Source organism: Myotis lucifugus, unplaced genomic scaffold (genome assembly GCF_000147115.1).
Source record: "Myotis lucifugus unplaced genomic scaffold, Myoluc2.0 scaffold_979, whole genome shotgun sequence".
In the NCBI taxonomy this organism is placed as follows: domain Eukaryota; kingdom Metazoa; phylum Chordata; class Mammalia; order Chiroptera; family Vespertilionidae; genus Myotis; species Myotis lucifugus.
In genome coordinates this window covers 10,237-24,628 of record NW_005872027.1, presented here as the reverse complement: position 1 = coordinate 24,628, position 14,392 = coordinate 10,237, and the positions used below count along the sequence as shown (strand labels likewise).

Here is a 14,392-nt window from a genome sequence, read left to right as displayed (position 1 = left end):
TAGAAAAACTCTCCTAAAATTCATATGGAATAAAAAAGACCCTGAGTAGCCACAGCAATACTGAGAAAGAACAAAGTTGGAGGGATCATAATACCAGATATCAAGCAATATTACAAAGCCACTCTTCTCAGACTGCCCGGTACTGGCACTAGAACAGACAGATAGAAAAATGGAATAGAACAGAGAAATCAGGAATTGACTGAAGCCATTATGCTCAACTAATATTTGTCAAAGGAGTCAAGAGTATAAGCTGGAGTCAAGATAGTTTCTTCAATAAATGGTGTTGGGAAAATTGGAAAGACACATGCAAAAAAAAATGAAATGAGACCACCAACTTACACCATACATCCACTCAAAACCCAGAGAACCCTGTGCAAATTGCAAAAACAGCCACAAATACTTTGCAGTCTGTTAAGCACCCCCTGATCTGAGCTGATGCAGGATTTGCTTTGACTAACAGGAGGGAGTGGAAGCAATGCTGGGTTTTAGGCTTAAGAGGCCCTGCAGGTGTGCTCTTGCACCAGGGAGCCTTCCAGCACCTTCTGAATGAGCCTCAGTCAGCCTGCTGGATAGCAAACCCACATGGAGGGAGGCCTGGCAGCCTCAGCTCAACCACTTGAAGCCGCAGACCTGTGAGGGAGCCCACCTGAGGGCACCTGAGCACAGCCCACAGCATGAAGACTGCCCGAGTGGGTCCAGCACACTTTACTCTTACAGAATCAGGAGAAAACCATTCAGTTTTGGAGAAGATTGTTACATAGAAACATCCGCCTGATGCCACCCTCTTCAAAGAAACCCCATTTCCCAGTGATTTCCAGGGCTCCTCTGGCCACAGGCATGACTGCCACAGGGAGGAGGCCCAATGCAGGAGGGGAACTTATGGGCTGTCGCTGGTCTAGGCATGATGTTCTCATACCATTATCTTTATTGATATTTGTTCTCAGTACCATTATCTTTATTGATATTTGTTATTACATAGTAGTTCTCATCTGGGAATACTTGCCATGTGCCAGGCACTGTACTGTATTCAAACCTTATAATTTGTAAATATTATAATTTCATGTCATCATAGTAACTATCATGCATAGTTTTCACCCTGTTTCTAGGAAAGAACCCTAAGGCTCCTGTATTTGGAGGATTTGCCCAAGCTGACTCAGCAGATGAAATCAGAAGCAGTACTGAGTGCTTGGTTATTTGATTACGAAGCCCGTCTTCCCTGCACTTTGCTTCTCTGTGCTCTGCCTTGTTGTGAAGCATCTTTAACGACTGCGATGGTGGAGGTGTTGGCCTTTGGAGTAGAAGTTCTAATGCTTCATAAGCAGGGCAAAGTAGCTGGAAGTCAGAACTAAAGAATTTGAAAATGTACAGGTTTTTAGAGATGTTATAAATTTAATTAGAATGAACATGAGTAGAGTCTAAATAATTTCTTAGAGGGCTCTCCAATGATATAAATTATAATGGCACAGCACATTCATATTGACAATTTTAATTATTAAATAAATAGCATGTAAATCAGTACTGTTAAAGAAAATTGTTTGGTAAAGTAATATTTTAAAATCTAAATTTTATTTCCAACATTGATTTATACAAGGACCTTTGACTTTCTTATTAGACAAAGGTAACAAATTAGTATTTTGTCAAAATGGTGCACCATTTCTATGCCTGAATCTAATTCACTAATAATTTTACTTTATTTTAAAACTTTGGAAGCAACTGGAACCATTTATACTGTGACACCTGGAGAAACAGGAGGAGAGACACAGAGTTGGGTTTGAGGACAGAGCTCCTCCCCTATCTCTTAGTTACTGACAGTACGCTCTTGGACTTTCACAGAATGTGACATCCAAGGCTGGACCTTCAACTCCTCATTCAAGATACAATTCTGATCCTGCATGTTTAACACCCTAACTTCCCAATTTAAGTTGGATTTTTTTTTAAAAAAACTGTTATATTAATAGGTGAAATTTTTGAGCACCATGAAGAAAGGTTTCATTTATTTTCCAAGATCTTGAGCAGTTTCTTCATGGTCCAGGGCAGGTAAGTCTGGATCCAGGGGAAAAGCATGTAAACATATGATTTACTGTGAGAAAGGAGGTACTACCCGGTAAATGGAGAACCTCTCAAGTGAAAGCTCTTTCTTTCTCTTTTAATATATTTTTATTCATTTCAGAGAGGAAGGGAAAGGGAGAGATAGAATCATCAATGATGAGAGAGAATCATTGATTGGCTGCATTCAGCACGCCCCAAACCCGGGCATGTATCCTGACTGGTAATTAAATTGTGACCTCCTGGCTCATATGTTGCTGTTCAACCACTGAGCCATGCCAGCTGGCTCAAGTACAAGCTCTTGATTCACAACAACAGACCCCTTCCCGCCCAAAAATGATAAGTCCATCTGCAGGTTCAAATATCAATCCTAATTAATTCAGGACATGGGATTCTGAATCCACAGAGAAGGAGACCCCTCCCCAGCAAGGCCTCATGGCTTGCCTTGTGAAATTTTATCTCTGCCACTTACCAGCTGTGTGAGCCTGGGCACCTCACCTCTGTGCTTCAAGGTCCTCCTGATAAAATAGGACTGGTATTAGAGCATGACAGGTATGTTTAAGGAGTCCTAGGAATTCATTCCAAGTGCAGTATGTGTATATCCTCACAACAACCTCACGGGATGCAGTCAATGCCCCCAGCCAAAGGCCATGGGGAGCACACCTGGGGGTGAACAAGCTGATGTTATGTCATCGCAGTGAGGGAGGCACTCACTTTGGGGAATTGTGAGGCATCTCAGAAAGAAAGTGTTGGAACCAAAGAAGCAGAATCAGGAGGAGACGTCTATTCAGAGAGTTACTGCAGGACTAGTTTACACAGTTGTGGGGAACTGGGCAAGGCCAAGATCCACAGGGCAGACCTCTGTCAGGAGGGGCAGCTGGAACTCAGCACAGGGCAAGCTGCAGCCCAGAGCGGAATCCACTCCCTCAGGGAAGCCTCACTCTGCGCCTGGGACTCTAGCTAATGGATCAGGCTCAGTCACATTATCCAGCATGACCTCTGTCACTCAGTCAATGGGTTGTGGGCTTTAGTCACATCTACAAGATATCAACTTTTAATTGACAATCCGGGAGCTATAACCTAGCTGACACATAAAACTGATCATTAACCTTAGGGTTTGGGCTTGTAGGTGATCTTGGGAAGGATTTGAGAAATAGGGACTTTGTTCTTAATGGGATTCTGTTAGGAAGTGGGTGCTGGGGTGGGTAGTTCTATAATTGGGCATCTTAATACATTTTACCTGGAAGGAAGGAAGGCGATGCTGAAGCTAGAGCTCTAATTGGTAGAGAAGCAGCAGTCAGCTCTAGCCGGGTAGCCTCCTCTGGATATGCCAAGGTTGCATTCAGTCTCCGGTCACATGCAAGAAGCAACCAATGAAAGCATGAATATATGGAACAACAAATTGATGTTTCTCTCTCTCTCTCTCTCTCTCTCTCTCTCTCTCTCTCTCGTCAATCAATTAAAAAAATAATAAAAAGGAGCAGCAGTCATTCACGTTACCTGGGAGAAAGGTGTGCTTGGCCGTTTCTGTGGCTCAGACAATGTCCATGTTCTGGTTCTTTAGGTCTGTGAGAACCAGCAGGCACACACAGGAGAGGAGATTCTGATCTTATACCTTCCCTCCTTTCATGGAGAATTCCCTCAGGTCCACTCTGAGCAGAAGTTGCATCAGAACCTCAGAACCTGGGGATTTCCCAGACCCTGCCAGGCCTCCTGATACACACTCTTCAACCAGCAACTGAGGTGTCATCACTGGGGGTGGAGCGGGCTCTGATTGGCCAGAACCTGACCTGTAAGGTTTGGTTTGGGTGTTTTAGATTTATTTCGCAGCTTGGTCCTCACCATTGCTCTACAACTCAGAGGAAGAACTACTGAGACCAACTTGAGAAGAGGATGACCCTAAACAGAGCCCTGATTTGGGGGGCCTTCGCCCTGACCACCGTGCTGGGTCGCTGTGGAGGTGAAGACATTGTGGGTGAGTGATCTGCTGAGCCACGTGGGGACTGGACTGGGAAACAGAAGTGGAGGGTAAAAAAGATAGAGATTTGCATAGAAACAGTAGCAATTCCTCAAAGGCATCCTTAGTATTAAGCAGATCCAACAATTATGGTCCTTCCTCTTTTGGGAAACCAGAGTCCCAATCCAGTCTCTGCTATCTGAGCTGTTGCACACTGCACCACCGCTATCATCCTGGTTCTAATGTTGGATCCATGAATATAGCTGGGAGGCTCTATAGCAGTGGTTCTCAACTTTCCTAATGCCGTGACCATTTAATACAGTTCCTCATGTTGTGGTGACCCCCAACCATAAAATTATTTTCTTTGCTACTTCGTAACTGTAATTTTGCTACTATAAACAATATGTAATTAAATATGTGTTTTCCGATGATCTTAGGCGACCCCTGTGAAAGGGTTGTTCGATCCCCAAAGGGGTCGTGACCCACAGGTTAAGAACCGCTGCTCTATGGCATTCATGCGTGATTGCCTCAAAGATTAGAGATGTTTTCACAAGTGGATCTTTTGTTACTAAAATTCATGAGCCATTGCTCCCAAATTTTTCTGAACAACTTTTGGCCCTTTTTATATTTCTCCTGTAGTTTACCTTGGGGTAAAGAGTTTCATGAATTGTGTGTACTATCTACATATATAAAAGCCTAATATACAAAGTGTCCTGGGGTTGGACTGACTGGGATCGCTTGCTATGATGTGCACTGATCCCCAGGGGGCAGCTCAGAACAAAGGGAGGTCCCGGCCGGTAGCCAACAGCTTCTAGGGACACTACCTATGCATGAATTTCATGCACTAGGCCTCTAGTGTAGATATAAAGAAGGGTTCTTTGCTTTGCCTCAGGTTCACATTTCCAAGCTGAGAACTGGCATGGGTGGGGAGTGGGTAAGCAGCCCAGTGAAGGCCTTCAGACAAGTAATTTTATCACGTGGTTTTCACTTAATCTCAGTTACCACTTATGCATCACCTTACAAAAAATCAAGTAAAATAGGAATTATATATGCTTCCCAAGTAATGAAAACCAATAAATGTCAATAATATTTTTAAATTACTACTATTACAGGTATAGCTTTATAATTTTTCTTTTAAAAAGTAGGGAATATCTTTACTTTTATTTTAAAATTGAGAACTTTATGATGAAAACTTGGTGAATTAAATTATATTAGCCTCATATAGCCTGTGCTTCACACCATGTAAGGAAGTGCTGTAAGAGGAAGATTGGGCATCCAATCATCGTCTGGTCCCCTGGGCCCCTCCACCTCTGTTACTCACCTTTCCACCCTCTCTTTATCATTCCTTTACCCTCCTCTCTTTCTTGGATCCATCCCTGGCTCTTTTTTCTGTTGTTTTATTGGCATGAAAAGTGGGTTTATAAAAGCAAAGTAAAAAAACCAAGCACTGTAGTTCAAAGGGGAAGTGAACTGGAGGTTATCCTGATCTTCAGCAACATTATTAACCATGGCTGCCCCAGTTTTTCTTGGTTTGGTAGGAAAATTTCACCTGTTTCTCCAGAGTACGTCCAAGTCCCCTTTTCTCAATGTCACTGAAGAGTGCCCTGGACTGGTTCGACATACCCCCACAGTGGGCACCGGGCCAAGGGCCTGCAATGCCTGTAGGGACCCATGAAAATGTTTTCCTTTCTTTTAATATTAGAAGAAAAAAGGAACTTTTGGGTAGAAGAAACTAGTTTAATTTAGCCTTGATTATATTAGCCTTTATACCAATATGGTCATAAAATATGAGTTTTTAATATTTTTATGGAAAAATAACAGCCCACTAACAATAATGCTTAGGGTTCGGAAGTCATAATGCAGCCTGGTCACCGCTGAGTCTAACTTTCACAGGATGCTGCTACCTCCGTGTCTTTCCCCAAATCTCTGTCATCCTGGAGAATAGCGCTGTCATTTGCTACACAATTTGCGCACCAGGAGCTCAGGGCTGGGACTCAGATGAAGAGACGGGCTGTCTGCCCCTGGAGGGAGCTCAGATTAGGGATAGGACAACACGGTGCCTAGAGCAGGGCCACTGCTGCGCAGAACAGTGGGCCCAGCAAGGCTGAAACTGAGAGTGAGCAGTTCCAGCTGGCACAGCGAGGTCCCTCAGCAGCAGCGTGCAGCCAGGACACTTGAAAATGAAAAGGATAATCACATATATTCATGTTTGTAAAGGAGTCAAGAGGATTCATTACAAGGACAAGGAGGCTTTGATGGAGGGCCTTTTAAGTGGCCAGCCAAGGGGGTCATGCTGGGTGGGGGTGAGGACTAGATAAACTTGCAAAGAGGACATTTGCATGGAGGGGCTGGAGATCATAATGGGGTCAAAATTATGTTTAATGAGGGGACTTAGCTAAGAAGTTGGAAACTAAGCAGACACTTCAAGAGTGAACTGGAGGTGTCCAGGAGATCCTGGAAGATAAATTGAGGGAGGAAAACAGACCCTTGTAAAGACCAAGGAGCATGAAAGGGTGACATCTGGTTTAATTGGCAGGTGAGGTATTTGTGGAGGACTCAGCACAGTACACCTATTGGCTCCTTACTCACCGGACTCCCCTATTCATTAAGCTCCCCGCTGGCAGAGACTGAGTGTGGTCCGTGTGTTACTCCTCGCTCCTGGCAATGTCTGAAACCTTGTTGGTACTCAGGAAATAGGAAGGGAGGGAAGAGGAAATGGTAAAAGGCTCAGACAAGTTGTCCAGTCAGGCCCACCTGGGAGTCAGCTACGCTGGCTGCCTTCTGCTTTGGCGTCACACCAAGTCCACTGTCCATGAAAGGGAAGGGCCAGAGTTTTTGTTGAGTCCCCAACAAGGTAAGTGTTGAGTCAGAAAAAGGAGAGGCTTAGGAACGTCCTTCAAGAAAAGAAGAGGGTGGGAAATCACAGAAATTCAAATTTAATGAAGTGTCTAGTTTCATTTCAGAGGAAACCTGGTGCTCTCCTCTAAGGACCACCCTGTTACAGAAGCAGAGACCTTAGCCCTGGCTGGTGGGCTAAATGGTTAGAGCATCAACCTGAACATGGAAAGGTCATGGGTTTGATTCCAAGTCAAGGGAAGGTACCTGAGTTGCAGTTTCAATCCCCAGAGCCACCTGTGAGATGCAACCAATTAATCTGAGAGGTCTCTCTCTCTCTCTCTCTCTTTCTCCCCCCTTCCTCCCTCCCACTTTCTCTAAAAGAAAAAAATATCAATGGAAAAAATATCCTCAAGTGAGGATTAACAAAACAACAAAAAACAAAAAAAACAGAGACCTTAAAAGCATTATTTACCTTTTATGTGTTTTTGTGATGTTGTCACTGCCCTTAGCCTACTCTATCTTAGTCCCTAAAATAGAGGCAATTCTTTAAAAATGATATCGGGTGTGCTTTTCCTTGGTTAAAAAAATAAAAGGAGGAAGGAATCCTTGCATAGAACATGTCCTGAGCCAGTCCTGAGGGGAGAGGACCCACAATGAATGTGTTATTAACCGATGAAGAAATTGAGAGAGAAAACTTATGAAGCAGAGGGAGGTAAACTGAATCTCTGAAAAGAAAGCTCAGGCCATGGTCATTCATCCATTCCTTGTTCCGCCCATTTCAGTATTTATCTTAAGCCCATGAGGTGCCGGGGGCTGAGCTAGGCCGGCAGAGAATAGCAGTAAACAGGCCTGTGGAATTCTGTTCCTGTGACAGGAGCGAATGTGGGAGTGGCGAGGCAGCTGGATTCTAACAGAACAACCAGGGGAGGGAGCAGGCGCTGGGGACTGTCTGCAGGCTGTGCCTAAAGAGCAGCCCACAATGTTTGCACGTCTGTTTCTTGTCACTTTGTTTAATGAGATCCTTTCTCTCCTGTGTTTTGCACCTCCCTGCTCCCACCTCACTCATCAGCTGACCATGTTGCTGCCTATGGCGCAAGCTTCTACCAGTCTTATGGTCCCTCAGGCCAGTACACTTTTGAATTTGATGGAGATGAGATGTTCTACGTGGACCTGGAGAAGAAAGAGACTGTCTGGCGGCTGCCTGGGTTAAGTGAATTTGGAGGTTTTGACCCACAGGGTGGACTGAGAAACATGGCTACAGCAGAATATAACTTGGACATCCTGATTAAACGCTCCAACTCTACTGCTGCTATCAATGGTGTGTGTCCACCATCCTGTGTCTTTACTGAATCTACCCTTCATACCAGGCCTCACTCGCTTCTTGCCTCAGATAGATTCCCTTCACTCTATAAAATGCTCTCCTTTCCAAGGAGTCCCAGATCTTCTCATGGTATTTGGTGAACCCTCATCCTCTCCCTTCTTACAAATCACATATTTTCATGAAATACAGAGATTCTTGCTCCCACACTGCAATCCTCGACTCCTTCAAGGACAGGTCCCGTAGACACCCTACCCTAACAAGGGGCCCACAGAGAGAAGGGCGTGGGGATGATGAGCGGGCAGTGTACAGCCGCTCCCAAGCAGAAGGAACAAGAGCATCTCCTCTCTCCGATGGGGAAACGTTGGTGGAGGCCCCTCCAGGAAGCAGGGACCCTCAGGGCAGAGCTGCCCACGATTCTAAACCCAGTGCTGTTTCCTCACCGCAGAGGTTCCTGAGGTGACTATGTTGCCCAAGTCTCCCGTGGAGCTGGGCCAGCCCAACACCCTCATCTGTGCCGTGGACAACATCTTCCCTCCTGTGATCAACATCTCATGGCTGAGCAACGGGCACTCAGTCACGCAGGGTGTTTCTGAAACCAGCTTCCTGTCCAAGAGGGATCATTCCTTCCTCAAGATCAGTTACCTCACCTTCCTCCCTTCTGCTGACGACATCTATGACTGCAAGGTGGAGCACTGGGGGCTGGACCAGCCCCTCCTGAAGCACTGGGGTGGGTATGAGCCCCATGCCTTCTGGTGCCTTTCTCTGTCAGATCAGACATTCTGCCTTTTAGCTCCTAAATCTCATGGCCCAAAGCCTGTTTTCTACACTTTAAGGATTTCTAATGATAGACTTTATTATTCTCCCTCAACTTGGAGCCAAGTCTTTGTAGACCCAACACCACGCCTCCCACCCCATCTTACACACATGCTGTGAGCCAACCTTCCCCATTCTGACCTCCATCACCTCACTCCCACAGAGCCCAAGATTCCAGCCTCCATGTCAGAGCTGACGGAGACAGTGGTCTGCGCCCTGGGGCTGGCCATGGGCCTTGTGGGCATCGTCACGGGCACCGTCTTCATTATCCAGGGCCTGCGCCCAGGTGGTGCCTCCAGACACCAAGAGCCCTTGTGAGCCACACTCCAGAAGGAAGGTAACGATTCCCATGTGTTAGAGCTGGGACTTGGTGACACAGTACAGGAGGAAGGAGAGTGGGGAGAGATTGTGGACACAACTGTGGGTTGAAAAGTCTTAGTAGAATTTGGAAACAGCATGAAGATAACACAGGAGCCCCTGAGACCTATGAATCTCATATCTGTCCTGTTACTGCAGGTGCGTTGCCAATCTTAAGAGCAGAAGAATGGACGTGCTGGATGACCTGGCACTATTCGTTGGCCAAGTCCATCATATGCCTTCTTTCCTCCAATGCCCCTCCTGTCATCTCTCCTCTGGGACTTAAGGTGCTGTGACCTCACAGAGTTCACAAATCCTTGGAATTCTCCCCCTCACTCCTGACTTTTTTTTCTTTTCTCAGCCGTTACCTACTATGGAGATCCCTGGGATATGCCTAATTCCTTGTGACCCTGATCTGATATCTCCATGGAAGCAATAAATGCCCTGTAGGAGGTCTTTTATTTAATTTTTTCCTCTCTTTCATCTCAGGGCTGAGTAGGGTCATGGCTAAGGATGGCAAACCCTCATGCTTCAGGCCCCTTCCATTTTATTTTACAGATCATATTTCTTGCCCAGTAACAAAAGAGCAACCAAATGTAGCCTGATAATATTTTGATATCTTAGATGAGGTTAAGATTTCTCTCTTCATTTGGTTCCCACCCTTGGCCACTGCCTTTCCACCCCCACTTCAGGCATCAATGAGGATCATATATACCCTCTGCCCTTGGTGCAGTTTTGTTCAGCAGGAATACAAAACCAAGAAGGAAGTTCATACTTACCATAATATAGCTTTCAAACGTTACGACAGGAACATTAGGGGAAAGGAAATTTGCATCTCAAAAGTACCAAAAAGTCAAAAAAATTTTCTCAAAACTTTAACTTTGTAAAGTTAATGATGACATTAGAAACTTTCTCTCTTTTCTTTACCTTTGAGGAGATAAGAATTCTCTAGGCAGGAGAAGAAATGGAAGTCAGTCAGGAGGGCATTAGAATGAGACGATAATGCTTTGTCCTTACTTAGGGTTAGTAACCAGTGGGAAAGGGCCGGGAGTGTAGCTTGCCTCGCCTCCTGGATGAGTCCTGCTGGGTAACTTGTGGATTTGCCTGTGCCACCCTGGGATATGAGGGACACTGGGTGGGTATGGCCACAGGGAGTGTCCAGGCAGGTAAGCCCCATCAGCATCACCAGATCCCTGAGTCCCTGTGCACCTGGGAGCAGCAGAACAAGCCACTACCCCCACCCTGCCCTCCGCTCCTGGCTAAGGAAGGGGAGCCTGTGAGGAAGAAAGCACCCGGTCCACAGGGATGAGATCATGCAGCATCGAGGGTGCTGGCCTGCTCTGGATTAGCTGTCTCCCAGTGGAAACCCTGGCAGGGAGATGGACCCACAGAGGGACGCTCTGACGCTCCGGGTACGTCCAACACTTCACTCCTGATCGTGTGTGTGACCTGACGTGGAGCCATTGCCCTTTGCAACTGTGTTCCCCGCGTTGCCTCAATCTTTCCGCCCCGCATGACTGCTCCACACATTGCACCTCGGATGGCACAGCCCCAGGGTGTGTGAGGCTGTCCCTGTCTGTGCCATCTGCCTCAGGGAGCTTAACATATAACTGGGAGAGACAGACACTAACAGAATAACTGATGCAGCATAATTTGGTACAAAGAAACCTAAATCCAGGACTCGGTGCTTTATAGCTAGTATTTTGAACTGTGTAACACTAGAGTTAAGTATCTAACATTCTGAGCCATATTTTCTCAACCACTATGTGGGAATAATAGTTATTTTTCAGAAGTATTGAATTTGAATAATCTTGATATACAGGCAGGGCCTTAAGACGGAGTACAAATACCTTGCTAGTGCTCCCTTCAGCAGCACATTTACCAAAATTGGAACAACACAGAGTTGAGCATGACCCCTGTGCAAGGATGACATGCAAATTCGTGAAGCGTTCCATGATTTTTTATATAGATGCCTGACCACCGTGCTGCACACCTGGGACTAATATAAAACAATATTGACTGTCAACTGTAATTAAAAATTTTGCTAGTTATAAGCATAATTCATTTATTTAAAACAATGGATCATATTATATGAAAAGCACTTTTGTTTTTTGAACCCTTTGATTCAAATGTGAAGCTATAGATGAATTTCTTTTCATACTTTAATTAGAGGGTTTCTTTCCTCTCTAGAATGAGAGAAGTTGAGATTGGGTTAGACTAAGAGAATAGATAGGGTAGAGTAGTCAGTGACATATTATTGGTGTAGGGTTGCTAAGAGAACTCGTAGAGCAAAAAGTTGTAATACTAGTATATGGTTTTAGTTTTTACTCTCTAATAAAGGAAATCTCCCTTCCTTATGGCCCATAAACTTTTAATCAAGAATGTTATATGCAACATATTTTAAGTATATCTACTTTCAGGAGGAGATAGGAAAGATTCCAGAGAAAAAAGCTTCCTGGATAGAAGAGAATAATTAAAGATGTACACTAAAGTTAGTACTTGCAGGGAATCAGAACCAGAGCATCGTGACAGTGTAAGTAACAGAACACGGAGCATTTTTAGGGCCACAAAACAATTCTGTATGACACCATAATGGTGCACACATGTCATTACACCTTTGCCCAAACCCATCTAATGTACAACAGCAAGAATGAACACTAATGTAAACCATAGACTCTGTGTGATAATAATGTGTTATTGTAGACTCATCAGTTGTAAGAAATGTACCACTCTGGTGGAAAATGTTAACAATGGAGGAGGCTGTGCCTGTGAGGGCAGGGTGTACACAGGAAATTTTTGTATTTTTTGCTCAATTTTGGTGTGAAAATAAATTACTATAAAATAAAGTTATTGGGGAAAGAAAATAAAAGGTCAGCAATTATGATCCCAAGTGTATAAAATAAAAATATTAGTAAGGAAAAATATATAGGTCACCTGAAAATGCACAAAAGTGATGAGAAGAGTTTTAAATTTCAATGATTCATGAGGTAAAAATTTGGCATTTTGGAGGTGTGTGTGTGTGTGTTACTGTAATATGAGGGTTATATTGAATGTCATTATGACCAGTGTCCCAGAAATATACAAATGCTGCCCTACTCATACTCTTTCCCCATGAAGTACTTGGAAAAGCAAACTTATTGTTAGTTGCATTTTATTAAAGGGATTCATTTGTAAAATTTTCATATAATTTTAAAATAGTAAAATTAACTCTAAAAATAAGAGCAATTATTTTCTATCAGCTACAAATTAAAAGGAGAATCATCACATAACATTACTATAAGCAAAGCTGGAAATCAGTCCTTATGATTTTGAATTATGTTATTTTTGTAAATGATTTGAGTTATTTAAATTACTTCAGATTTTGTATAAAATGTATGGCTTTATTAATATGTACTATCATACTACTTAAAGGTCACATGATTTTAAAATTACATAAAATATAACATGTTTGTATTTACCGCATAGAAACTAGGGATTTTGAAGGATTAAATTTTTTCTTACACATCAAACACTTTAAATGGCACATAATCAGCAGTTAAGAGGTGTTAATAATTGGTGTTAGTATTATTTTCTGGAGCCCAGGGCACAATTTCATAGTAAATGACATCACAGAGATGCCACTAATAAAACCAGAACAAGAGAAGTTTCACTAGGCCAGTGGTCGGCACTATGGCTCGCAAGCCACATGTGGCTCTTTGGCCCCTTAGGTGTGGCTCTTCCACAAAATACCACATGCAGGCATGCACGTACAGTGCGACTGAAACTTTATGGCCCATGCACAGAAGTCAGTATTTTGTGGAAGAGCCACACTCAAGGGGCCAAAGAGCTGCATGTGGCTCTTGAGCTGCAGTTTCCCGACCACTACACTAGGCAAACAGCTGTTTCTTCAGCAAATAGCTTGCAAGGAAGACTAGAGAACAGAGAAACCATACATTTAACAAACTGAAGAAACTTATCAACCAAATGCTAGGCTTTGTTTGGACTCATAGTCAAACAAAACAACTTTTACAAAATTTCTCTAAGACATAAAACTGAACACTTGATGTGTTAAGGGGTTATTTATCTAATTTTAGGTGTGGTAATGACACGGTGCTATGTTTCTAAAAAGCCATTATATTGTAGATTTTTATAATATAACTAGAGGCCTGTTGCATGAAGATTCACACAATAGGCCTTCCTTCCCCTGGCTGCCTGCACCAGTTTTCCTCTGGTGCCCAGGTCCCAGGCCTTTGGTCTGGCCGCAGCGGAGCCTTCAGTCTTTCTCTGCGCCTGCCTATGCAAATTAACCAGCCATCTTTGTTGGGTTAATTTGCATACTCATCCTGATTGGCTGGTGGGCATAGCAGAGTGACTTTTATTAGTGTAGATATTTATGAGAAAAATGATATAATGTCTGAGATTATCATCAAAATAATGCAGTGAGCATGTAAGATTAAATAGTAGACATACAAAATTGCCCATGAATTGGTCATTGTTAAAGCTGGGCTGTTGATACATGGTACTATTCTCTCTATTACTTTATATAGGTGAATTTTACATACTTCAAAAAAATTTTAAGTATTCCAAGAAAGCTGAAATATAGGCAGAGAAGCATTCTGTTTGAAGATATGTTGGTTGTGAAGGTTTTTCAAATTTTTATCACACTTAGAAAACCCTGAGTATCCAAATTCTACTCTAGACCATAAACCCTCTCAGAAACATAACCCTAACATAACATAACACCTGAGCCCTGGCCAGGTGGCTCAGTTGGTTGGAGCGTCATCCCATGCACCAAATGGTTGCAGGTTTGATTCCTTAGTCAAAGCACATAGTTAGGTTGTGGGTTTGATCCCCTGTCTGTGTATGTGCGGTAAGTAACCAATCAATGTTTCTCTATCCTCTCTCTCTCTCTCTCTCTCTCTCTCTCTCTCTCTCCCCGCCCCCGTCACTCTACCCTTTTCTCTCTCTAAAAATAAATTTTAAAAAAAAGAATGTGTATACTACAAGGAATAACAGCAAAGAAAAACAAAGTCACATTCTCTTTATTACTGTCTGGACTAAGCCCCAAACTGTGTCAATAT

General features: G+C 43.6%; 1 protein-coding gene and 1 non-coding gene across 2 annotated transcripts; both read left to right on the top strand.

Moving 5' to 3' along the window:
• Positions 1–3,894: 3,894 nt before the first annotated feature.
• LOC102416953 (SLA class II histocompatibility antigen, DQ haplotype D alpha chain-like) lies at positions 3,895–9,773 on the top strand. Its single transcript, XM_006107021.3, has 5 exons — positions 3,895–4,021; positions 7,911–8,159; positions 8,608–8,889; positions 9,139–9,312; positions 9,492–9,773. Exons 1-4 carry the CDS (start codon positions 3,940–3,942, stop codon positions 9,291–9,293), a joined length of 768 nt encoding a protein of 255 aa, XP_006107083.1. The 5' UTR covers positions 3,895–3,939; the 3' UTR covers positions 9,294–9,312; positions 9,492–9,773.
• A 1,416-nt stretch (positions 9,774–11,189) lies between these two features.
• Positions 11,190–11,293, top strand: LOC111824151. The gene has a single exon (XR_002827256.1). It is a non-coding gene; the product is annotated as a U6 spliceosomal RNA (small nuclear RNA).
• The last annotated feature ends 3,099 nt before the right edge of the window (positions 11,294–14,392 follow it).